General features: G+C 38.6%; 1 protein-coding gene across 1 annotated transcript in view; it reads right to left on the reverse strand.

Annotated features, from left to right (window-relative positions):
* LOC117397927 (netrin receptor UNC5D-like) overlaps positions 1-27,245 on the reverse strand; it is a 311,830-nt gene that overhangs the window by 92,505 nt on the left and 192,080 nt on the right. Inside the window, exon 2 of the mRNA XM_059013539.1 lies at positions 16,948-17,166. Within this exon, the coding sequence (XP_058869522.1) occupies positions 16,948-17,166 (219 nt within the window). The remainder of the gene's footprint in view (positions 1-16,947; positions 17,167-27,245) is intronic.

Raw genomic sequence — 27,245 nt, forward strand, 5'->3', positions numbered from 1 at the left:
GCTACAAATGAACCATTGGTAAATACACCAGTGGTAAAATGTTCATGCTTGACATACCGCTGGTATCACAATGAATGAGTAGATAGTCATGCATTGCAGTACCATGGAATCACATTAGAACCAGGGTGCAACATATGTTATGTTGCCATTGCTGGTACTGTAATGAATTGGAATCTCATTCTATTGAATTGAATAGATAGGCAAGGACTGGACACGAACTGTAAACCATAAGCTTCAAAGACAAACATCTTACCAATAAACTAAAGAGCAAGCTCTGTAGTCGAGAGGTAAGTACATGTCTTCAACTGATATTAACTCATTAGCTGCTAGGAGGAGATTCATCACAGTACTCCAGTGCTATAGTTCTTCGATAGTATATCATCCCTATTATAATTGCCATGCTTTGCCATGCTTTCCTACTTTCCTGCGCGTTTACCATTGTGCCAGGTTTTGTAACTTTCTATGAAGGTTGAATGCATGAACAGGTGATAAGATTATTGTAGCTGACTTCAGCTCAAATATTTTGGCTTCAGCTGAGAGGAATAAAGGTTGTGTCTTAAAAACGAGTTCAGAAACAAACTAGCTGCTTTACATGACACCTTGCTGATGTAAACAAGTTAGCAAATCCAAGGTGACTCTTACCAAGAGCATTGCTACACAATTTTAATAAAAGGTGTTCCTTCGCTGCAGAGGGACCTCACTTATGTTTCTGTGTTATACTGTAACTATTCAAGTGGTTGTAGCTAATTCATGGGACAGAAGCAAGGACTGTGAGGAGTAAGCTCTGGGACATGAAATAGGAATTATGTGCTTGCAAAGAAGGGGCCAGAGAGGAACACTGGCATAGATGAAAGCAAATTGTTAGTAAAGAATACAGGGTTTCCCCCTCGCTCAAGGAGACCCGCCTTCTTGGAGGTGAGACCGAAACGATTGGCCTCCAAGGCTGGGAGCATCAATGCTTCCCCCAAGGTTAACAATGATATAAAACGGAGATTTGAGAAAGAGTGCAGGGTTGCCCTCTCTGTGAGACCGAACCGATCGGCCTCCAGGCTGGGGGTATGTATGCTGGAACCTGGAATGATGAGAGATTGTTCAAATAGAATTGGCGGTGGGTCCGCTCTGGCTCTCAGAGAGCTTTCCTCTCGGAGGTCGAGGCTAGCTCGGCTGGGCCTAAGGTTGGGAAGTGAATGTCACTTGCCCCCAAAAGAGGACCCCCGGCTCCCCGCATTTGCGCCACCAATGCAAAAAAAAAAAGAGAGTTAGTAACGAAACATTTTAATTAGTGACAATCAATGCTGGATGATTTTAAAAAAAAAATTATAATGAAGGACTAATTTCGTCTCTCAGCGGAAAGAGAAAAAAAAAACCCCTTGTGGTAGAAAACCTCTGGTCCCGGTGGCGAGATGGCCCTTACTCCGGGCATGCTAGCAATATTCTGTTTGACGGAATAGATATAAAAGAGTATCTGATATCTGATAAGGTACTGGTTAATGTTTACTTTAGCTGCTGAGGTTGCTGCGCCAATACAAAGGAATGGGGGGGAGGGGGAGATTTGGATGTTCCTAGGGAGAGGTACAGCTTGTCTTTTGAGTGAATCAGTGAATGAGGAACGATAGAATGACTTCCCAGTTGAAGGAAGAAGGGGATACCTGATTTTGCTTGCAGGAGGTAGTGAAGGAGGACCAGCCAGTTGAGTAAGAGGAGCAGGTGGATAAAGCGAGAGCAGAGGGCATATAGTCCTGTGCGAAACAAGCAGATTGTGAAGGGAAGAATTTAGTTGAGTATCAGATTACTGAATAGAGAACAGTCAGGGGGAAAAAATGAGCTGAGAAAGAGCATTGGCAGAGTTAGTTATACCTGGAAGGTGATAGGCTTGCAAGATGAAATTATTGGTAACAGAAATCCAGATAAGCCGATGGATGCGGCTGGTCCAGAAGGATTGAATGAGGGAGTGAATGCATTCTAGTTCATCAGGGAGGAGGCATGCTTCGGAGTGGAGAGCATCCAAAGTTATTCCAAAAAATTCAAGAGAGTGGATGGAGCGATGGCAGTAACCATGTAGTCTTGAGCTGAAGCGAGGAGACTGGAAAGGGATGGATTTCATTGACAATCAGCGTGCTGAATGGAGGTACAGGCAGATAGGAAAGGTCAGCTGAGGGGATCAGATGACTGCTTGCAGAAGCCAGACCGGTTGGTTGCGTAGGGGGAGCAGGAACCAACTGCTTCCCCTGTTGACTGCTATTCATGGCAGCCAATTAAATACTTTGAAACTGAAGACACTGCTAACAGTAACATACTAAATGAAAGGCAAACAAACTGAGAACTTTTTTTTAAAGAAACTTCCTGCTGTTTCCAGGTGAGAAACCTGAGAAATTAAAACTAGGACTACAATCGTGATATGCTGATGAGGGATTCAGCTCAGTATAACTCGAGCTGGCAGGCAGTGAATAATTGCATGGTTTGTTCTAAAGGAGACAGAGTGCCGCTTTGCTAGTTCATCATTTGTCAGCTTTATTTGTTTTAAACAGGAGAAGCACAGACAGTCCCTATTAAACTAAACCCCCAGTTTAGTTTTTTTTCCAGCTGCCTTGCCAAGACCATTGACAGAGACTTCCACAGCGAATTGCAAACAAGGGGCCAAGCTGGCAGTGACAAACAGGCTTGTATCTCAAGCCCATGGAAAATGAATCTCAAAGACATCTCTCCTTCACACAACAGACCCTTGCTGGGAAAGAAATGCCAGACAATGCTCAGCTGTCTCTGTCTGTGCTTGGTTTTATAGTTAGAAGTAGATTTCTTAGTTTTCTGTGTATTTTTGAGAAGCGCACAAAATACAGTAATTAGTCACTCACCATTTGGAGTAAATGAGTTTGTTTGGAACCGAATCGGTTCTTTCTTTTGAAACAGGCAGATATATCCAGGTAAACAACAGGAAAGTGAATAAGCTGGATCGAAAACAGATCTATCAACTTTCAAATTCGACCCTTGCATATTAATGTAATTATTCAATTACATATTTATCTAAAAAAAAATGCCTGTGTCCCTCCTTATGGCACAACTTATTTCCAAAGGGGTTCAATCCCGTGGGTTCAATCCCAGGTGGTGGACAGTGCTGCTGTACCCTTGAGCAAGGTACTTTACCTAGATTGCTCCAGTAAAAACCCAACTGTATAAATGGGTCATTGTATGTAAAAATAATGTGATATCTTGTAACAATTGTAAGTTGCCCTGGATAAGGGCGTCCGCTATGAAATTAATTATAATAATAAGTTCCCCTAAGGTAAAATAGTTTGAGGTGAAGACTTGCAAACTACATTAAGTCACATCTTGGCATCAAAGCCGTTGCTGTCAGTCTAGCTTCTTTCAATAATTCATACATTTCTTGACAGTACAGTTTTTTGGGGAAACCGGGCCTTGACTTCCGTTTGAACGAGAAGGCTTAACAAGCATGGCAAAAAGTGACTGGAACAGTCTTGACAGGAATAGAGGCATTCTGGAGGCCCCTGGAGGAGAACCAGGCAGGACAAGTGTCACACCTGCAGGGATTGCATTGGAAGAGTTGCAGAGGTTTCTTCTGGATAAATGCACATATAAAAAGATAACTGGAAATGTCAGTAAAGAATAAAAAAGAGCACTGGCTGCAAACTACATAAAAAATGGAAGATTAAATAACAGCATTGGTGGATATTTTTTAAAGAGTAGATTATTTCAATATTAATCTTCCACACTCCTCCACACTGCTGCCCAGAACTTCCTGTGCTGCAGATTTTTATAAAAGTTCAGCAGTTTCAACATAAAAGATTGGCCAATATTTATAGTGGTGCAGGAACAAATATTTGAATATTACAACAAAAACACTGCATAACATGTGTTAAACCCCCATATTCAATCATATTATAAAATGTCTGACTATATCAGAAGGATGTTATGCAGAGGAAAACAATCCATAATTGAAGTCAAATAAATAAAACATTCTCCTATACAGAGGTTTTTCTTCTTTGTCTGATTGGTCATTTGATGGTGTACCGGGTACCAGAGAGACTGTAAAACAGTACAAAGGGTACGTTTTTCAGAGAATTCAAAATTAAAGGCTTTTTGGAAGAATATTAAAATATAAAAAAGCGAAGTGTGTCCCCACACTAATATTCGAAATACAATACAACCCATTCCGGATGATTTCATAAACAGGTAAAGATGGTTAAAATGTGTACTTTATGTTCCCATCGTCTTTGCTTGTGCTTTCTGTAGATGAGGCTGTGCTACACACACTATATATATACACTGAGTGTACAAAATATTAGGAACACCTGCTCTTTCCATGAAATAGACTGACGAGGTGAATCCAGGTGAAAGCTATGATCCCTTATTGATGTAACCTGTTAAATCCATCTCAATCAGTGTAGATGAAGAGGAGACAGGTTAAAGAAGGATTTTTAAGCCTTGACACAGTTGAGACATGGATTGTGTATGTGTGCCATTTAGAGGGTAAATGGGCAAGACAAAAGATTTAAGTGCCTTTGAACGGGGTATGGTAGTAGGTGCCAGGCGTGCCGGTTTGAGTGTGTCAAGAACTGCAACGCTGCTGGGTTTTTCATGCTCAACAGTTTCCCGTGTGTATCAAGGATGGTCCACCACCCAAAGGACATCCAGCCAACGGCAGGCCAGTGGTCGAAAACGGCTCATTGGTGAAAGAGGCCAAAGGAGGCTGACACGAATTGTGCAGAGCAACAGACAACATTGGTGCCGAAAGACCCATAAAACAATGCACAACTCGTCGTACCTTGACATGAATGGGGTATGGCAGCCGACGACCTAACAGAGTTCCACTTCTTTCAGCAAAACACAAGAAACTGCGATTGCAGTGGGCTAAGGAATGAAAACACTGGACACTGGAGGACTGGAAAAACATTGCCTGGTCTGATGAATCCTGGTTCCTGCTGTTTCACGCTGATGGGAGGACTAGGGTATGGAGAAAACCACATGAGTACATGCATCCATCATGCCGCGTGTCAACATTGCAGGCTGGTGGTGGTGGTGTGATGGTGTGGTGTGTGTTTTCATGGCACACATTGGCCCCCTTGATAAAAGTGGAGCAACGTTTGAATGCCACAGGATATCTGAACATCATTGCCGATCAGGAGCATCCCTTCATGGCAGCAGTGTATCCATCTGCTAATGGATTTTTTAAGCAGGATAATGCCCCATGCCACAAGGCTAGGATTGTCCAGGAATGGTTCCACGAACATGACAGTGAATTTAGCTTACTGCAGTGGCCTGCCCAGTCACTAGATCTCAATCCAATTGAGCATCTGTGGGATGGGATGGAACGAGCTATTCGGAGTAGAGATCCACTACCAGCCAACTTGACACAACTGTGGGAAGCATTGGTGTCAACATGGGCCAGCATACCTGTGGAACGCTTTCAACACCTTGTAGAATCCATGCCCCAACGAATTGAGACTGTTCTGAGGGCAAAAGGGAGTGCAACTCAATATTAGGAAGGTGTTCCTAATGTTTTGTACACTCAGTGTATATATATATTGAAAAGAAAACATTTTATTTAGCAATTTAAAAATGCATTTTGGATTATATGTCTTGTGTAAAAGAATAGTTCCACTCTCTTGTGTGCAGATAGAGCAATGTGAAATATGATTGCCATTAGTTTCCCATTAAAATAGATCCCCTGCTATTTTATATGACAGTAGCTGATGTTAATGTAATGTAAAAACGTGTGTTAATGGTACAAAACAACATGATCACATAAAGACAAGAATGCTTTAATGTAGGATGCTTTGAAGCCAGATGTTTTGAGCAGCGCTGTAAGTCGCCCTGGATAAGGGCGTCTGCTAAGAAATAAATAATAATAATAATAATATGTGACAGATGTACATCTATCAAGGGTGTTACTGAGTGTTGCTTCTCTCCTTTTTCTAATGGGGAATTTTGTATAACGGACAGCAATGCACATTGTGAATTTCTTTAAAGGCATTTTACAAAGAGGTCAATGTGGTGGTTACCTTTATTCTTATGTTGTACTGTCTGGTGACAGACTTTTCATATAATAATACACTGAAATAGTCTGCATGTGCCACATTTTAAAACGTTTACCCCAGTATTTCATGACTCCTGTTTTTTTAATGGAGAACTGAAATGTGACAAATTGAAACAGAGCTTGATAATTACGTTTTTAGGCCTTTGACAAGGGATCTCGTCCTTTACCTGTCTCTCATAAAAATATTGTTAAATAGAGGTTAAAACAGTGTGCAACCTAGACAAAAATAAGTGTAGTCCCTTTAAAAATCTTTATAGGATTTTGAGTGATGCAGAGAGACGCAGGCAATGGAAGATATTTTTCAATTTACGATAAAATGAAGAAGAAAGAATACACAATACACCATGTTATGTTGTTAATGTAGGTACTTGGCAAGCTGTTTCTTGTTTCCAGTGGTAACCCATTTAAAGGTCTCATTGCAGTATTCCTAATGAGGCAGTGTGTGCCTGTGTGCTGGCAAGCCTAACTTTGTTACATTTTACACAGCTGTTTTAATATTTTTATCCAAGTGTTCTGGGTCAATAAGCAACAAGGGGATGCTTCCAAAGGAATGTCACACTTATTTGTCCCCCTGATAAAGTCGATTCTTTGTTCATGGACAGATAGGCCTCTCTAAAAGCCAGATATTGACCTTTCTGAACAGGCCTGCACACTGACCTTTCAGAGCGGACACTTTAACTCTTGTGGGATCAGGTCCACTGTATCACCTATGTTCAGGGCTTTTATGTAGAAAACTTAAAAGGTCTTGCCATTGTTCCAGTACAGTTTGTGGTATTTTCTGACCCTTGTCTGTCTCCATACATTAACTATGAAGTGTTGGATGAATGCTAATCTGTCGTTTGGTCAGGGTCGGATCTCTATTTTAAAATTGATTAATTTATCATCTAGTGAGAAGTAATGTTAAAACTTTACAATGCATTAGTAAGACCTCACCTAGAATATTGTGTTCAGTTCTGGTCACCTCGTTACAAAAAGGATATTGCTGCTCTAGAAAGAGTGCAAAGAAGAGCAACCAGAATTATCCCGGGGTTTAAAAGGCATGTCATATGCAGACAGGCTAAAAGAATTGAATCTATTCAGTCTTGAACAAAGAAGACTACGTGGCGATCTGATTCAAACATTCAAAATCCTAAAAGGTATACACAATGTTGACCCAGGGGACTTTTTTGACCTGAAAAAAAGAAACAAGGACCAGGGGTCACAAATGGAGATTAGATAAAGGGGCATTCAGAACAGAAAATAGGAGGCACTTTTTTACACAGAGAATTGTGAGGGTCTGGAACCAACTCCCCAGTAATGTTGTTGAAGCTGACACCCTGGGATCCTTCAAGAAGCTGCTTGATGAAATTCTGGGATCAATAAGCTACTAACAACCAAACGAGCAAGATGGGCTGAATGGCCTCCTCTCGTTTGTAAACTTTCTTATTAATTTGCATTCAACCTGTCAGCTTCCATTTTCCAAATGCAGTTTAAGAAAAAACAACAAATAAACTCAACTGCTTTTTTAATCAATTTTGGCAAGTGTGGCAGCTAACACTGTAATCCATTTCATGGACAAGAAAGGAACCTGCTGCATATGTTGGTGTTGCATCACCTGTTCTAGGGCAGAAGGCAAAGAAGGAAGATTGCCTGTTGTTACAATAGCTAGAAACCGTCTTTCTTCCCCATGCAATTGGGTTGGACACAAACATAGCCTGAGCGCTGATGTGCACCTCCACTAGCCTTGTTCTGTAACTTGGCTGGGATACAAAGCAGTTTCTCACAGCAGGCTGTTCGATTGTTGTTCAGCTTGGCAAGATATCCCATGCTTTTAATCCAAAAGGCAATAAATTTAAGCAAATTGCTTGGGAACAGAAGCCTTGGTCTATGCAGTACAATGACAGTGCTTCTTTCAGAAATGATCATTTTCCCGCCAGCACTCATGTAAACAGACAGGCAGCAGATCAGCAAGTGCTATTTTTATTTTCTTTGTTCTTTTGAGGTATTAGTTCTTTAATTTTGAAAACAGACCAACGTATTATTACTCTTCGTCGAAAAGCAAAGACAATATTGGTGCATGTGATGACGCATACTGTACTCTGAATACCAGGAACTGTTAGGGGACCTTCTAAAGAATTCTAGGACAACTTATCTACAACTTCAAAATGCTGAATTCTAAGGTAAACTATAAGAAAAGTCAAGTAGACACACGTTTCAACTAGTGTCTTCTTCAGTTCACTGAAGAAGGAACTAGCCAAAGGAACTACTTGACTTAGAGTATACCAATTGCAGACTCCTCACATCGAATCATTGCCATCCTGTCTGCCCTACACCCTATCAAAGGATTAATGACTGATAAATGTAATTAAGAAATTAAAACCTGAAATCGATTCTGCCCGACATGAATGCCAATATATTAATGTTTGTTTCTTGTAAAAGATTTTGTAAAGCTTTGTCATTTAATTATCAATAATGTTTGGATCCCTATTCATATTTCTGAGGCTAGAGATTAATCTAAGCAATCCTTTTTAAATGCTGCTCCTGTGAAACTGCTGGTAAAGCTCTGATCACAGTCTGGGCACAGTGTGGCAACAGGCTGCTATGATTTTGCAGCACATTTGTAGAAAGTGAAGTAGAGAATTATTTTAAGGAGCCTTGCACTTCATTACAGTGCATTCCGTTAGAATGGTAGAAGTCGAACATAGAACGACTTTCCCGGGTGGCAAAACTGGCAAAGGCGTATATGTGCATTCCCTCAGAGCGAGTGTTTTCCCACAGCTTAAACCAATAAACCATGTTTTCCTTTGCAAGCATTTCTAGGCACAACACACACTGTTGCTGGATCATTTTCAGTTCCACACACAATGAAGCCAAACTCAGTGTAACTGTGGTCATATTTCCTTGATACAGGTTTGCTTTTATTTTGAGGTGGAGGGATTGGACTTGTACTTAGATCGCTAGTACTCCCTCGTTTTAAAAAAGTGACTGAAAGAGGGGTGAGGCGCGTTTTGCAGGAGTTTCAGTGACCAAGACAGCTCAACTTGCTGATGTTTCATGAGCAACGGTGTCTAAGGTGATGTCGGCATGGAACTCCGAGGGAATGACATCATCAGCAACGGGCAACAGAGGACGGAAGCGCATACTCCAGGATCGTGATATCCGTGCATTAATTCAAAGTGCAAGGCAAAACAGGCGAGCAACTGCAGATCAATTGACTGCAAATTTCAACCTGGGGCGTGAGCAGCCAGTTCTCGGTCCGCCGAGAACTCCACAGAGCGGGATACCATAGTGGCCCAACGTCCTATTAAGTGACTTTACATTGGTGTTTCCATTATTTTGTCCATTACCTGTATGTTTATATTCTTGACGAAGAAAAGACAAGCCTTCATCTCGGTAGGTTTTGATAACTGGAGAAAGGTGACAGCGATTTTCCCAATCACGTAAGAAAACACGTGCCACAGGGACGCAACATCAGAACATTGTAAATATTTTAAATGGTATGCATAATTATGCTGAGATGGGAAGTAAAGCGAATACGTCCAAAGACCTGTAATTAAAAGTTTTAGGAATTACTGTTTGGTATTCTGCCCTAAACCAGCAGTTTGTCAGTCCCAATCTGTTGTGACAAATGATAACTTGTTAATCAGACTATTCTGCCTTTTATTGCAACTGTGTAAAGGGGTACTTGAGCTGAAACCTTCAGACACAAGGGGTACAGTTTTAAAAAAAGGTTGTAAATCAAGGCACTAGAATAATAAACATTGTTTTTTTCTGCCCAACTGAATTGCCCAAGGGCTTTTTTTATCAGTAGATATGCTCCTTCTGCCTGGTGGGCAATAAAGAGATTCCATTAGTGATTTTACAGCGGCGATGGAAAGCCATGGAGTAATCAATAAAACCTAATTTGGTGTAGATCTCTCAAGCTGATAATCTTCCTAATCCATAATACAATTTTGCTTACTATTATATGACCATGTACTCCCTGTAAATGATGGATTAATCAGCAGTTATGAAGAAACTCTTTCTAAGAACCTGATGCCAAGGTAGATTGCACAAAGAGCAACACTCTTAATATGGAAAATAAAAAAAATCTCTTGAGTCTCCCAAATCATTTTTGGTTTATAGGTGCCTCAGTTCTGATAACATGCAATAATGACCTAAACTTTTTAAAAAGTAACCCTGTACTAGAGACCTACATAGTGATTATGATTTTAGGTATTAAGCAATAAACATATACATTTTATAAGTTAATATGTTGAATGTAGGGTGTCTCTTATTGTTTAGTTTACTGTGCACCCCTGTCAATGTAAAAAATACACCAGTAAGAAATACTGTATTTCTAACAACCCCTAGGGTTAGAGTGTTGCAGGGGGGTCAGTGGTTACCCTCTGGCAAGGGTGGACAGTAATGAAGTAGAAATACTTCTTTACACTACTTAAGTATTTGTTTTCGGGATCTGTACTTTACTTAAGTACTTTATTTTTGGGATACTTGTACTTTTACTTAAGTACGTTTGTTTAGAAAATATTGTACTTTTTACTCCACTACATTTCCCAGAAATATCTCGCTACTTGTTCTTTCAGCACCCTGACTCTTGCGCTGGCCAGGATTCTGATTGGGTAAAGCAGAGCTGCATGCGCCAAGTATCTGCTCGCTTTGATGACATGGTACGGGGATGGCGCACCTATGGCACCCGTGGCATGCAGTCAGCAGCTGTTTGCTAGTTGTTGTTTTTTTTTTTGCCCCGTCCGCAATCAGAGCTGATTGGCACTTTAGAAAGCCAGTCAGTTTGGTTTGCAAGGACGACCCCGCCCCCGAGTAATTAGCAGTGCTAACTGTAGCCATTATTATCTGAATGTTTCTATTCAGCTGTGGCTGTTTCATGCTGTTGTGCTGCACTCTGGGGCCAGGAGGAAGCAGATAAAAACAGTAAGTCTGTCTATATGTAATTGTGGTCAGCTATGGATGTGTCAGCGGGGTCTGGGGAGGAAGAACTTTGCTTACCGCTATCTCCTGTACTATTCATACTTCACACTCTGACACAATTTAGTTGGAGTCGGGGATCCTAAAAAATCCTGAATGACATAATCCAAGCGAAAATATATTCACTGTCACATACAGTACTTGTATCTCAGATGATGTTTGATGCTTTTTTTTTTTATGTAATCTTGACACTATGGGGGAAATGCAGGTGTCAAACTATGTTGAAAAAAAACTAATAGCCTATCCACAAATGTTCTCATATCAGAGGCATAATTTATTTTGAGACATTTGTTGTTGTTTTTTTGAGAATTTTTTACAACTTGCTTTTCCCACCACTGTATGAAGACAACCACAGCTATCCCCCCCCCCCCAAAAATAGCTACTATAATAGATACTGCTAGTTATTTTACAAAATGTAAAAACAGTAGATATGTTTAAGGAAGTAAATATATCACAGTTGAAAAAAATTAAGGTACACCAATAATGTTTGTGTGCAACTGCAAACAAAAAAACTGACAATATGGCCAGCGTTACCGATGCAGGGTTACCGATGCATTGCATTGTGATTGTGATTGTTTATTTTAATGTAGTTTAGCATTAAAATTCTCAACCGTGATGAAATGTAATTCATGCATTTCACTGTAGTGTAGCAATACTGCAATATTAAAACTTTGTTTTGTTGGTATGTGGTCAATAAAAACTTAATTATAAACACAAGGAATATAAATGTTGTTTTAAAAAGTTACCATATAACGTTTTACATCCCCTTAATCATTGGCATCTTTAGCACTTAGTGATTATATATATATATATATATATATATATATATATATATATATATATATGTAAATCTGACTTTGGGCACTCCAGCTAAAAAAGGTTTGCCATCCCTGACATAGTATGTTGATGCCCAACCAGAGACCGTTTTGATTTTTAAAATAACCAATCAACAAACACAACGAAACCCCCAACGAAGAAGAAGATACTGCTTTTGAGTAATTTGACTCATCTGTGTTGATTGTGGTCCCGCTTGTTTAGCTGCAGAGGATGCATTTAGTAGTTTAGAAGAGTAACGGGAATCTACAAGCAGTTTCAAAACAGGATTTCACATTTTTAACATTTGATCCTAGAATTGTTTCATGAATTGTGTTTTATTTATGGATAAAGGTTGTGACTAAAATTGAAATTCCTGAATTGAGATTTCAATGTATATTAGTACAGGTGTGTGTAAAATAGTAGAGCCCCCTGATAAATATACTTGGTGTGTAACTCAGGGTACCAGCAGATTTCCACGGGTAGAATTTAAGGGCGGCTACTTTTTACTTCTGATACTTGAGTACTTTTAAAATATGATGCTTTTGTACTTTCACTCATGTCGTTTTCTAGAAGGATACTTTGACTTTTACTTAATTACATTTTTTTTTACAAGTAACAGTACTTCAAGTAACACGTTTGAATACTTTTTCCACACCTGCCCTCTGGTGTCCCAGTTGTACTTACAGAGTAGCTGTTTTATTATATGATATTTCAGACCTGCAGTTGCCATTTAAGTTCAATTTCAATGAGGTAAGATTTACTGTATGACAGGTTTAACCTACAATTTTCAAAATAGAAAATAAAATAAAAAATAAAAACAGTATAAACAATCAGAATAAAAAGTACAGTGTTTTTTCAATATACCTTATAAATCCTTAAAATAATAAAAAAAATGTAATAACTTGTTTTTCTCCACTACATTCTTCAAATTCGATTTTATTTTTTTATTAAGCTTGCGACTTAGAGACTTTAGAAGTTCCAACGCAGCAGAAAAGAATATATATATATATATATATATATATATATATATATATATATATATATATATATATATGCACTGTTCCATGTGCTCTAGTGTATCATTAATGTCACCTGAAATAACGGCATTGTATAGCACAAAGTATAAACCCAGCCAACACACCTGTTCATCGTGACATGATGACAAACACAGTCCTGCTGTACAGACCTCATCTTGACCTCTTCAGTTAGTAGATGTCATTATCATTTCTCCTTCAGATTTCATAATTATGCTGTTGTGCTGTGAATTATATAGTTTGTATTCCTCTAGAATGAAGTTGCCTAGCAATGCCAATGTTTAAAGGGCACTGGGACTGAAATTGAAAGGATTTTGTGAAATAATGCGAATGTAATATAAATGATTTCCATTACACGAGAGTAGATGTTAAAACTTCATGCTGATTTGAACTCGGCTCTCGCCAAGATAAGCACCAACTAAGACGTAGCTTTACAGTAAACTAATGAGATCCATCTGTGTCTCCATCCATTTGCGCTTCCTTCCATATGATGATGTAGATATCCTTCTGTCTGGTGTTGATGGCTGAAGTGTAATGCTGGCTCCAGGGATCAGCTTATTGCCTCCCTAGCGCATCAGAACACACAACAGCTGCGATGCTGGCTCCAGGGATCAACCACAGTTTATAGAGTTGGAGTGAAAAAAAAAAAAAAGAAGCCACTTCAGGTTAGAATGGACAGTTAGCTGGAATCAAAAAGAGGGTAGCATTTATCTTTCTTTTTTGTCTGCTTTCTGACTGTCATTGTGCACATGTCTTTTGAACCTTCTGTACAGAACCGGTCTAGTGTGGAGTTGTGGGATCCTACAAACCCACAGAAAATGTGTAGCCCCACAGCCTTTACGTATTAAACTTTATTACACAGTTTACAACTTGCTGAGATCTACTGGGCCTCATTTACGAAAAGGAGCTAAACTTTATGGGTCGCTATAATTGCAATTACTGTGCACGTTAATGATTTCCGTATTTAATATTGCAATTTTATACATTATCGCGCGAAATAGTGGGTATATTATGGTTCACACTAATTTTGATAATCAGAATGAATATGTGATTTGTATGGTAATGCATGATAATGTTTTTAAATGAGGCACCCTACTCTGAATAATAAGATAAGCTTCATTCACACCGTATTTACTTAAGGGTGATAATTTTAGCGCATGTATTAAAGTGATCATTTATCAGTGTGTATGGAGACCAGGCTTTAACCACTGATAGGAGCGCTTTTTCTGGCCTGAAAATTATGGACTTAATGCACTGGAGACTGGGTTGGGAATTTGCTGTGTTGGTGTGATGTATGTGTGCTGTTGTGTCACTCTCCCTCTTTCCTTGAGCAGCCTGTGTGTGAATGTGAGGGGATACCGATGGGCCAATGGGTGATGAGTGGGTGGAGTCAGCGTCTATCAAAAGCAGTGCTTCCTGCCAATTGAGGAAAGCTGAGTTTAGTATAAGAGAGAGTGAGAGAGAAAGAGATAAGAAAAGCATACGGAAAGATCCATTGAAACAAAAAGGAGTTAAATGAAAATAGCAGTTTTCACTGCTTTAACTGCACACCTATGTTTAGTTAGATTCACACGATCCCTGCCATTAAAAGCTGTAGCTACTCATATGTATAATACAACATGCCCTGCTAAAGCTCACAGGGAATTATATTACATTTCCAACACAGAGGATAGGTTTATAGGACATGAAAGTAGGCTTCTACCAGGTTACTGGCTTCCCCAATGTGATTGTACTCACATAGCACTGTCAACCCTATCCATGGAAACTGTGACAGTGCCGACAAGGAAGAAAAGTTGTCAATATTTCTCGAGTAAACAGAACAAACAGAAAAATATGCCATTGCACAACATGACTTTTATTGTATATGCATTAAAGAAGAAAGGAAAAAGGCTTTTTTCTATTTTTTTTTACATCACACAAGGAATAAAATTAAAAGGTAAGCAGTGCAGTTTCACTTTCCGTTGCCTCTGCCTGTCCTGCTGCCGAGTGCTGGGTCTGTCGATCACTCATTTCCGATCAATGTAAGCCACCTCCACCTTCACAATAAGCTACTGACCAAAAGATACACCTAGGCTGCTGGGGCTTCTGATATCATGGTGGTCACGGGTAAGTCTCTGACATTATCGTGCACATTAAATTATTGCTCACAATACATGTAGCGTGCACTGTATAGTATGTAAAATAGTGGCCCAATGTGCCTTATACACAAATAGAAAGTAGCTTTATATTACATCGTCTTCGTATTATTTAAGCGATAGAGCCCGTCGATGCAGGCTCTACCGTGCGGTAGATGACCGCGACTGGAGTTATGCGTCCCGAGCCGTTTGTAAAGCGCTTTGTGATGGTGATCCACTATGAAGGCGCTATATAAAATAAAGATTGACTGATTGATTGATATATATGTACATGTATTGCTGTTTTTCTGTAAACTTGTGTTCATCCGAACTTTCAGTCATATGAACAATTACTGTCTCCCAAGCTCTTCAGATGACTGGGCTTCTACTGTATTTGTATTTTTTTTTTTATCATGTACAATATGATTTTTTTGTGCCCAATAGATACCCATTAGATACAATATGGTTTATTTTAAATCATACACTATTTATCTGAAAAATGGTTCAAAGCACATGTATTTTAACTCACATTGTAGCATTTACTTAATAGTAACAATAAAAAACATAAATGGATTTGAGTTTAATGTTCCTAATATGAATAGCTTTTAGAAAACAGATTTCACAATTTCACAGCAGAGCAATCACACAATAATGAACTTACTGATGTGGTGAAACTCTTTGCTGCTTGTAAGAGCTGCTTTGAATATCATCAAGGCTTTATAATACAATTAGGTCAAGACATCTGACAGAGTGATTCAGTTAAGCTACTCTGTCTCTTAAACACATTTCTTTGTTTGAGAATATTTTCCCAACATACTTTTCAACAGAAATTCCAGTTTTAAGAGTGTAAAGTAGGAAATACTTAACACATAAATGCATTTAATGAAACATTTGTCTATTTAACTTAGCTTCTTAAAAGGTGTCAGTGTTTAGACAGGGCAATTTATTCAAATAGTCAAACAAAGTGTATGGTAAAAATAATAATGGCTATTAAAGATCATTTTTAATATAACTTTGTAGAATTTTGTTTTTACATTAAAGATATATCATAAAGAAGTATTTTAGTAACACACATCCCCTGCCACATGGACAGTTTCTCCATGTGTTTCCAGATTCTGATGCCCTTACTAACTTGTGCTAAATGGTGTAAGCAAATCAATTGGATAAGAAGTTCTCCAGATCAGTTACCTATAGGTGTTGTACACGTACCTACAGTACATAAAGGCAGACTTTTAGTTATCTGCATACGTTCCTACATTCTGATTCTCTCAATTACTTGTACTAAAGAATGTCCTTTACCCCTGGATAAGTGGTTCTGTAGATATATGGAAAGCTTTCAAGTGTGATATACATATGCCCTGTGCTGTGCAGTATGTGTGGGCTGCTCTATTATATCACCTTATCCCGGGGATGAAGAAAAAACATTTTTTTCAGAAAATGTTATCTTTAAATGTATTAACTGATGCCTAGAGCATTGGCCAATACGTCAACTAATATATTTTAGTGTATCTAAGTTATATCCACCATAAGTGAATAAGAGTTACATTTATTGACTAATCATTATCATGGCTTTAACCAAATAATAAAACAAAAAAAAATTGAGACAGAGCCAAAGCATAAAAGGAAATTTGGGAGCTTTCAGTACTTCTTGCATATCAGTAAATATTTATCTAAAATTTAGATGCTTGGTTTTGATTGCAGGTTACAGTTTAACCAAGCTCTACAAATTTCAAGATTTTAGGTTGGTTGTTGCTAAAATGAGAGCAAACTTGGGCAACTGGATGAAGCTTACTTCACTGACTGCCATACATCTGTATTCTGTATTCTACAGCAGTCAGGGATGCTGTGCAGTCAGGCCTATTCAAAATTCATGCTTGAAATATTCAAAGATCCCCCAAAAATCTCTCACCCGTGATCCACATATTGGACCCCTCCTGATCTAGAAGCTCTTGGATGTTAAAGTCAGTACCTGTGCTCTCGTCCACACTCTCCTCTGAAACATGCTCATTCTGGTGCACCCACTCTCCGTTACACTTGAAGAAGATCTGCATGGCCGGCCTGGCGCGACATCGCAGGTGAATGGGATTGCTCTTGATGATGTAGGCGTCTTCTGGCTCCACCAGGAAGTGGGGGAGGGTCCCGGGGACAGACGGCATGGATTCCGGTAGGGCATCGCTACTTTCACTTCCTGTTGACGAGACAAAGGGAAAGAAGGCACTGTGTAAGAAAACACATCTTCAAAACTGAAGATACTAATATGCTATTAAAGAAACTATAGCAGAAGCATCAGCAGTAGTGGCAATCTAATTAAGGGACTGTACAATACAGTAGTCCTGATAGGAACAAAGTGATTGGACTATTTATAAATCAATAACATATCAGTAAATGCATAAGACTCTGATAACTGAACTGGCATGGTATTACTTTATGGATCTGCTATTGTACCAATGGATTACCAGTGTGAATTGTGTGCTCAAACTATTGTTATACCATTTGTTAAAATATGAAATAGTTTCACTGTGGTTACCATTACATCAATAGCAACTGCTACTATCACTCTTGTACAAAAACACTGAAGATGGTAACTCCAGCTGAGTAAAGCTGACACCTTTATGTATATTAGATGTAACTTAATGTTACACTATTGGGTTCACTGATATCTATAAAAAAAAAATACGAATACAAAATGATGTACAACGTACAACATATATTAAAGGCTTATCATCAGCTTCTCTTTCCGGTTAGGGAAACAGCTTTCAGCTAATGGATTCATATTCACTAATCTGTTCAGAGAATTAACGCATGGCTACTGCAAGATGACTTTTACATTCTCATTCAACGACGGCTGATGTGCAAAGCACTGCCACTTAAAATGCACAGGAGTGGATGAATTGCAATTGTGATTACTGGAACCTGGGCACTGGATTTAGTTTGAAGGACTGCTGGATTGTTAGGTTCTTCTATTATCTTTTAAATGAGGCCCTTGGTGATGCTGCTGACAAGCGTACCCTGAAATGAGGCAGCATCGCCCCAGCGAAGTGTTACATGCATAAATCAAATCAAATAACCAGCAGATGTTTGCTAGTGTAATATTTGGGATTTCCACTCGAATAACAGCTCAATCAGAGAAGGCATCGGCTAAAGAGTTGGATACTGTCAAACTTCTCCAACCGTGGTGTTTTTATTTAGAACCGTGTGATTGATAAAGCTATTTGTTAACACACTGTTCTGTTCTCTTTGTTAGTTCTGGCCCTATTTCGTGCTGTGAAAAATAAATCTTTTTAAAACAATTGAAAGCCATAGCCTTTTGAATCTTAGGTGTGCAGATGTAATTTCTGTCCCCTTGGAAACTTTGTACTGCATTGAGATTTTCCATTCACTAACTCAGTGCTGTCGCAAATGCAAAGGAGTTAGAAATTACAGTTGCACACCCCTGTTGGTCATCATAGAAGTCTTTTCAGAAGCAGCCCCCACAGCTGAAACTGAAACAGAATTTATATAAAACACCAGGGCAGTCCGTTTGGTATGGGCCAACACAATCAACTGTCATACAAGCTTACTCATCAAGATTGTATTGATCACATGCAATACCCTATTCCAGCGGATACAGTCACCAATAAGAATACACATAGCCTAATAGAAATAAAGACTTCTTGAAGTAAAACTGGTCTAAACTGGTCGATTTCTAATGAAGACGGTTGTTTTAAAAAAAAAAAAAAAAAAAAAGAAAAAGAATTCCAAGAGCTGGATTTGACCCCAGTACCTCAGGAACCAGTTTCCCTCTGCAACTGCACTGACTGAGCTGCAAATAGCACATTGCATACTGTTATGCATCAGCCCCAGTTATGGACACGCACCGGTTTTTACAGGAAGAAATTGCATTATTGTCGTTTGTGTGCGTATCGGGTACCACCGAAATAGTGTACGATACTCAAGTTGTGTAACTGCGAATTAAGTCAATGGCAACCAAATGGTTTCGACGTGTGTTGATTGTGAATTATTTCAGGAGTGTACAAAAGGTATAAGACTCACTTATACTTTTATACATTGTTTCGCTGCTTTTAGTTAGTTAATTTCCATATTTCCTTAGCACTGGGAAACTAAACTTCAGTATTGGTAGTTTCATACAATTTTACAACAGAACATTAGGTCAAGAGATTTGTTCAAGTTGAAAGGTCAGACAGAATTCAAGATTGTTATAGTAATAACAGTAATCAGATTTGAAAGTACTGTATCTCATTTAATTAGCCGAACCCTAATCAAAGCAGGCTTATTAGCAGATGTAACTGAGAAGCGTGAACATTGCAGGTTATTTGTCACACAGTAATGATATCTTTAAACCATGTTATTAAAATTGCTCAGTTAGGCTAAACCAAAATTGTTATTTTTCAGGAATGGAAGGCGGCTTTTGCGGAAGGACATATGCGGGAGAAGAGTACAATACTGCAAATCTTAAAGGAGTGATGCTTTAAAATCCATTGTATTCCCTTTTATTAGCAGTATTATCACTGGTTATGTTGAACATCTTTGGTTTGTACTCATAGTTTATGCAGAACACAACACTATTGATGAAAAGCAGTGGCTTCCTGGTACCTAATCATGTGTTGAAGTTCACTCCAATGGCGAAGCTGTAATTGGATCATGTGACCTGCAGCAAAGATACCAGCAGCTATAGCAATGTATTTATTTGCACATCCCGAAATGTGTAAAGTTAAGAACCTAAAAATTCTCAGCCCAATAAAAGGGGGAGCAGTAATAACTATGGTATAAATAAATCTAATGGAAGAAACTGGATGTTAAATAATTGAATAGCACTCCTTTAAATCCAGCCTAAATGATTTTAAACTACTTGCATAGCCGCCTATGCCTGTTATATGAGATGTGTCATCACCTTCTTTGAAAAAAAAGAAAGAAAAAGAAAAGAGACTAAACTCTTGGGAACATCAAGTAATCTGAAATCTGTTTCTTTTTCCCATTGATTATAATTTGCAGCACTTTCACACAAATGCTTTTTGAACTGCTGGCTTATTCATCATTAGACTCCCAGCGGCTTCAAACACAAATTAACAGCACATTAATCACGGAAATGTCCCCGACAAAATCACTGCAAACTACAACTACAACAAAGTCCAACTCATTTCATACAGTGGGAAGCCAAAGCATCGACTATTTATTTCCCTGGATTTTAAGCCTGGGGTGTCCTACCATTTATATGTTTTGTTAACATTTCCATGACTCTCAAGAAGGGCTGCCACCTGTTTATCCCATGTGAGTTTTCAGAGGAGACGACAGCTAGCCATATCACACTATTCAATTCAACTTTCTGCACAAATGGGCCAGCTGATGTATGGCTGACATAACTCACTACAGCAATAAAATAGTAGGGAACAAGATATAACTAATCTTGTTCCCTACTATAAATAACTATAAATAACTATAGATATTGTGTGAGTTTGTAGGTTCAGATGTCATAGGAAATATAATTGCCTAAAGACATACTTGCAAGAAATATAGAGACCACCAACATTTACAGTTATACCTATGCTTGATTTATGGGACATCCTGAATACACTGAAGCAACAGATCCCATTTAAGATTTAGTTTCTGTTATCCCTCCCTTACCCATTTATAATGTTTGCAGTTATTCTGCCTGAATTATGTTACTCTAATACTGATCAGCAAAGTGGCAGAAGATACCAGTGAGTTACCAGTTTTGTAACATTAACAGCTTTTTTCCCCCTTTAATTAAACATGGTCTGACACAGACAACCTGAGTGTTGATCATGTCTAACACCCTCCTTATCAGATTAATCAACAAGACACGAAGGAAGCCCCCTGCGTCGCTACTGGAAAACAGTGCCAAAAAGAAGGGAAATGGAAGACAATTAAAACAGTACTGTATTTATAATAAGACATTATTATTTTATTTAGACTCGCTATGACAAATTCATTTATAATTGAATAATTACATTAAAAGAATGAGCAGGGCTAAACTTTAAAAGTTGATTGAATTCAATTCAACTCATGGATATATCTTTCCTGCATTAAGTGGCAAAACTGACAATTAAGAGGTTTCACAATGTTAAAATGAAGAACCAGCTCAAAGCAAATACTTTATGACAGTATTCTGTGCACCTAATATGAAGAACCCTAAATAGACTGCAGTTATAGGGGCCACGAAGTGCTACATATTGAGTAAGTAACAAAGATAACACTACAGGCAATTGGCAGAACTGGATTCAGCTAGGCTTGTACAGCTGTTTTGTGGACACTCTCAGAAATGCACAACAGGAACTATAATCAGGTTTTAAACAAAACAAAGCCAAAGAAAGTAAGAGGGGATACACAGCGATGTAACAGTAAGCCCTTTAAATCCATAATACTGTTGAATCAGCACGGTGCTCACACAGCCTGTAGAAAACCTCATAACAACAACAGCTTAAGAAAAGAAAGAAAAGCCACTAGTGAGTTAACACTCCAGACACTTTCCAAGCAGAAAAGTAGAGAGAGAAAATTAACTGACGAATACAGAGTCCTTCTCATGAGATCCTTGAGTGACAAGTAGAAAATTGTTCCACCAGCTGAACAAGATGAAATGAATTCCTTTTAGTAATTTTCTGCTATAAAGAACCGGACGGGCCAGGCTAAAACATGTGGAAATAATTAATTAAGCACAATCACACCGGAGCAGCATGTGCTACAAAAAGCTGCCTTCAAATTGATTTTTGACGGTTCTTTAATTTTTGTATGGATCTGACGATTTCATGTCTCCGTGAGCTCATGACGACAATTTAAATGTGATAATAGACAGCTCACCTGACTGCCTGGCCAGCACCAAGGAGCTCTGTGTGTGTGTGCTTTGGGAAATTAATCAGCTCCATTTGAATGATTGAGAGGAGACATGCTTTTCTGTTACCACAATGTAAAAATACCAGCTTACTGTTGAAACAGATTTGTCTGGCCTATAACTTACATTGTACATTGTAAATGTAAAAAACCGTGGACTCATGTATGGGAGGTACCAGCCCTTTCTTTTTTTAGAGCATTTTACAGCACTGGGAATACTTCTTGGATAAATCCTGGGATTATCCCTAAAAATAAGTGGCTTATACAATGAATTCCCTAAAACTTTTCTGCTGTCACTTATAATTCTATTTAAAATGTTCAAATATGCTACCCTGCCACAGCAGTTCCCTACAACAGCTCAGGTGAACTGAAGGTCAGTGGGTGTCCTCCGATCCCACATCCAAGCCAGTTACAGACAGTGGACAAAAAAATGGAAACACCAATGTAAAGTCACTTAATAGGACGTTGCGCCACTATGGTATCCCGATCTGGGGAGTTCTCGGCGGACGTTTTTGATTAAACTGGCTGCTCACGCCCCAGGTTGAAATTTGCAGTCGATTGATCTGCAGTCGCTTGCCTGTTTTGCCTTGCACTTCGAATTAATGCATGGATATCACGATCCTGGAGTATGCGCTTCTGCTCACTGTTGCAAATTATGTCTTTCCCTCGGAGTTCCATGCCGTGAAACATCAGCAAGTTGAGGTGTCTTGGTCACTGAAGCTCCTGCCAAACGCGCTCCAACAATCATCCCTCTTTCAAAGTCACTGAGGTTTCCTCTTGCAGCCATGCTGACCATAATTATAGGCAACCAGGCCTGTCAAGCATTTTTATACATGACCCTGAGCATGCTGGGATGTTATTTGTTTAATTAACGCATGAGCCACACCTGTGTGGAAGCCCTTGCTTTCAATATACTTGGTGTCTCTCTTTTACCCAGGTGTTTCCATTTATTTGTCCACTACCTGTACCTCTGTACACACGGTACTGGCGGCTGGGGAACAAAGGCCAGCCCTGCAGGGGTTTGCTTGGTCTGCTGTAGGAGAAACCACCCCTGACTATTTTGCCCCCCTAACCAGCGGGAGTGCCAGAGCAGCAAAGACACTTTACACAGCCTAAGTTTATGGATGACTTATCCAACATGACTGAATCAAATGTTTTTTACATTTTAAAAGAATAGAAATCAAACATTTGCAAAGCAAATTAATCTGTAAAATACATCCAATTTACACAAAATCAATCTCCAAATACTTGACTAAAATCCTATATGACATTTTAACAAGAAAAACAAAACAAAACAGTATGACTTTTAATGTTACCACCAATTTCTCTTGGGGAAGATATTCAATTTCTCCATGAATAAAACATCTCTTTTGTTTTTTTCTTTCTGTGCAGTTTTGGTTTTAAATGTCAGCAGGGTGGCCTTTATTGGAGTGTTGAACTTCTCTGAATTCTGTAATTATCTCTTTGACATGAAATTAACATTTATACATGGCTACACAGAGGAAATGAAATGTTTTAAAATGCAAAAAACAATTTGGCAGGCAATCTTGATTTTAAACTTGGAGCGGATGTTTATAGGAGCATTGGAATCACAATTAGTTAACAAAGGGATGCTGAATTCATCTGTCATGATTTCCACCTAACTTGAATGTAGTGGTGTAAAGAAAAGTATTGTATATAGTGTTTTCAACCCTATGTAAAGCAGACAACATGGATTCTCCTGGTTAATTTAGTGTTCATGATAAACCATGGACGATGTTATATGTGGATTGCAAGGGCTAGGTTGAGGCAACTAAACTAATTTAATTGTGATCAGAGGAGCCAAATTCAAATCCAAGCCACCAGAGAAAGGCATGAGAGCCGAGTGCACTCAATTAAATACTAGGTTAAAGAAAGCTGTAATTGAATCCCCTACGTTCAGGTAGTGTTTCACTTCCCTGGTCGTTTCATAAAGGAGTTGATTCCCCTTACGACATGCTTTTCAGACATGCTTTGACCCAGAAGACAATGATGTAGGAAGTGGAAGTAAGACAGAGCTTTATTTAAGCAGGGCACCAGATTCTTTTATGAAAATACATGTTTTCTAAAACAAATGCTTCTTTTAAACATGCAACATAGCTGATAGGAATGCACGACAGGTAAGAGTTAAGGAACTGTTTAATTCACTAAAACCCCTTAAACATGTAATGCTGATATTGCAACAGTATAATTTATAGCACTATTTATATTCCATGCACTGCTCTCCCAATATATTAGATTGCTCAAACAATAGATAATGAGATATAGTACAGTATTACTTACCTTAAAACACAGTGTGCATTGATTTTGCATCTCTTTCACATCAGTTGTGCTAACACAGCAGTTTATCAGTCAGCTAGGAGCACACATTCATTCTCCACTTAACTAATGCCGCTAATTATAAGCACACTGCCTTTTAAAGCCTCTGTGCTTAGGGAAGTCAAAGGTAACAGATAATTGGAACAAGGTGACAATCCACGCTCATTAAACTCCGAGCTGCTTGAGTGCTCATTGCATGATAGATGGTCGGAAATATGACTTTTAATGAAAGGATGAGGGCTTTGCCAATAAAAGTCACTAATTTCCTCATTACAACAGTTAATTTTACATAGCCTGGCAATGTTCTTTTATTTATTACCAGTAATTTCTTGATTCCTGACTAACACGCTTCATTAAACAGAAAGGGCAAAAAATAGGAGATCAATATTCTGAGCACCCATAGGCGACATGAATAAAACATGATCTAGGATTGTCGGTGCTAACCTTGGGCCAGCTATTCATGTGTAACTATGGGTAGATTGGGGTCTTCCAAATGGTCTTCAATGGCATTACAAAGGTTCTGTACTATAGGCAATGGTAGCCCAAGGGCGGCCACATTGATATGGACCACTGTGGTTTTCATATTTTGACACACCAATGAAATACCAATAATATCCCAATAGTAATTGTTTGCAGTTGCAACAATGGATCGATTAATTATTGATTGGCCGTGGCTTTTTATTTTGCCTCAATTGAACATTGATTGATTAAGCGCCCTGGTGTCCTATTTCGAGCCACACGTATTAGTGTATTACTAGCACATACATGTCTTCAATTGTAGTTGAATGCTTTTGTGAAGCGTCTATACTTCATGATTCTTGCTTTTGAATAATGAAGTGTTCTCAGTGCATGGAGTTGTCTATTATTACCTGTCTGATATTTGATAATTGCAGTGCCATTCTACAAGATCAGGGCTGCTTTACAATATTTGTTTTAAATTCATTGTGCTGCCATTGCCGTGGACTGCAAGGGTTCTTTCTTTTTGCTGGTACTGATACAGAAATACTGCAATGAATGTTGGTTCATACAATTGTGATATAGGGTAGAACAAGTACTAATTTGACAGAGTTCAGGTAAAAATAGTCTAACAGGTCAACCGGTTAAGAACATAAGAAGGTTTACAAACAAGAGGAGGCCATTCAGCCCATCTTGCTCGTTTGGTTGTTAGTAGCTTATTGATCCAAGAATCTCATCGAGCAGCTTCTTGAAGGATCCCAGGGTGTCAGCTTCAACAACATTACTGGGGAGTTGGTTCCAGACCAACACAAATCTCTGTGTAAAAAAGTGCCTCGTATTTTCTGTTCTGAATGCCCCTTTATCTAATCTCCATTTGTGACCCCTGGTCCTTGTTTCTTTTTTCAGGTCAAAAAAGTCCCCTGGGTCGACATTGTCAATACCTGTTAGGATTTTGAATGTTTGAATCAGATCGCCGCGTAGTCTTCTTTGTTGAAGACTGAACAGATTAAATTCTTTTAGCCTGTCTGCATACGACATGCCTTTTAAACCCGGGATAATTCTGGTTGCTCTTTTTTGCACTCTTTCTAGAGCAGCAATATCCTTTTTGTAAAGAGGTGACCAGGACTGAACACCTCGTTACAAAAAGGTCTATTTGTTGCTAGCCCTATTTTGATACCATCCCTTACACAATTTTGACAAACAAAGTATTTGCTAATGGCTGGTGCTCTATCTATAACACTATGATTGTGCACTGCTTGGTTTTTTTAAAATATATTTATTAATGCTCTAAAATGTCATTTATATGTTAGTGGATTTCAATTGCACTTCTGTCCATCTGAAACGGCACGCTAAAGGCTCGCTTCACTATCATGTCATAATCACGTGATTTTCGATTAGTCGACTACCAGATTCTAAGGTTGACTGTCAGTTTTCTATTTGACTAGTTTACTGGTCTATTTGTTGCTAGCCCTATTGTGATACCATCCCTTATACAATTTTAACCATGTTTTTAAAAATGCTTTACCATACCTTGGTAGTCTTTACAATGCTTACCTATGATTTACCATGATTTCACTTCGCTATTTTAGTATGGGAAACTATAATAAGGGACTGGTATGTCAAAAATATGAAAATGTTACCACTGGTGTACCAGTGCAACAATGGCTCATATCAATGTGCTGCCCTTGTGCTACCATTGCTTATTAATAAATAATTATTCTATTGTCATAGAAGAGGTAACAAATTGAGTTTGAACTTTCAAGAACACCATTCACAAATAAGTAATGAATAAATTCATAAGCCTTTCAGAGAAAATAAGAATCATATGATGAAATGAAAAAAATAACCAAATACCTGTATAAAAATAATTATCTGTCCATTTCTTTTTGTTTGTTGAGGAAAATAAACCCAGGATGTATCGTATATGCAATTATAACTGGTAGCTGTGCATTTCAATAATTAAAAATGAAATATTTTAAAGAGAGCCACATCAAACTAGTTTTGAGATCAACCTGCATTAAGTATTGAAGCGTTAACAACCTACTGTTAAGAAAGAAGACACAAGCAGATATATAATTAATATTTGGAACACTTTAGAATTGAATACAATGTGACTTATCGACTTCTCCCGAGGCACAATATCATTTTGAAACCATTGTTGGGGAATACAAGCTACGCTTTTAAAAATGTAATTTCAACAAACGTCCTCCAGTTACGGGAGGCTGTGTGGTCCAGTGGTTAAAGAAATGGGCTTGTAACCAGGAGGTCCCCGGTTCAAATCCCACCTCAGCCACTGACTCATTGTGTGACCCTGAGCAAGTCACTTAACCTCCTTGTGCTCCGTCTTTTGGGTGAGACGTAATTGTAGGTGACTCTGCAGCTGATGCATAGTTCACAGACCCTAGTCTCTGTAAGTCGCCTTGGATAAAGGCGTCTGCTAAATAAACAAAACAACGAAGCTCAGCGCATTTTCTTTGAAAGCCCTACAAAACAATAGCGGGTGAGTTATGATAATATCAGGGGAAGCAATGTTTACCTAATTACTTGTGTGTAAATGGATGTTTTAATGGCTATACGTGACTCAGACAGATGTATCTTTTGCTGTTCATCATAATCGCATCACCATAT

The sequence above is a fragment of the Acipenser ruthenus genome, chromosome 46 (genome assembly GCF_902713425.1).
Source record: "Acipenser ruthenus chromosome 46, fAciRut3.2 maternal haplotype, whole genome shotgun sequence".
NCBI lineage: Eukaryota > Metazoa > Chordata > Actinopteri > Acipenseriformes > Acipenseridae > Acipenser > Acipenser ruthenus.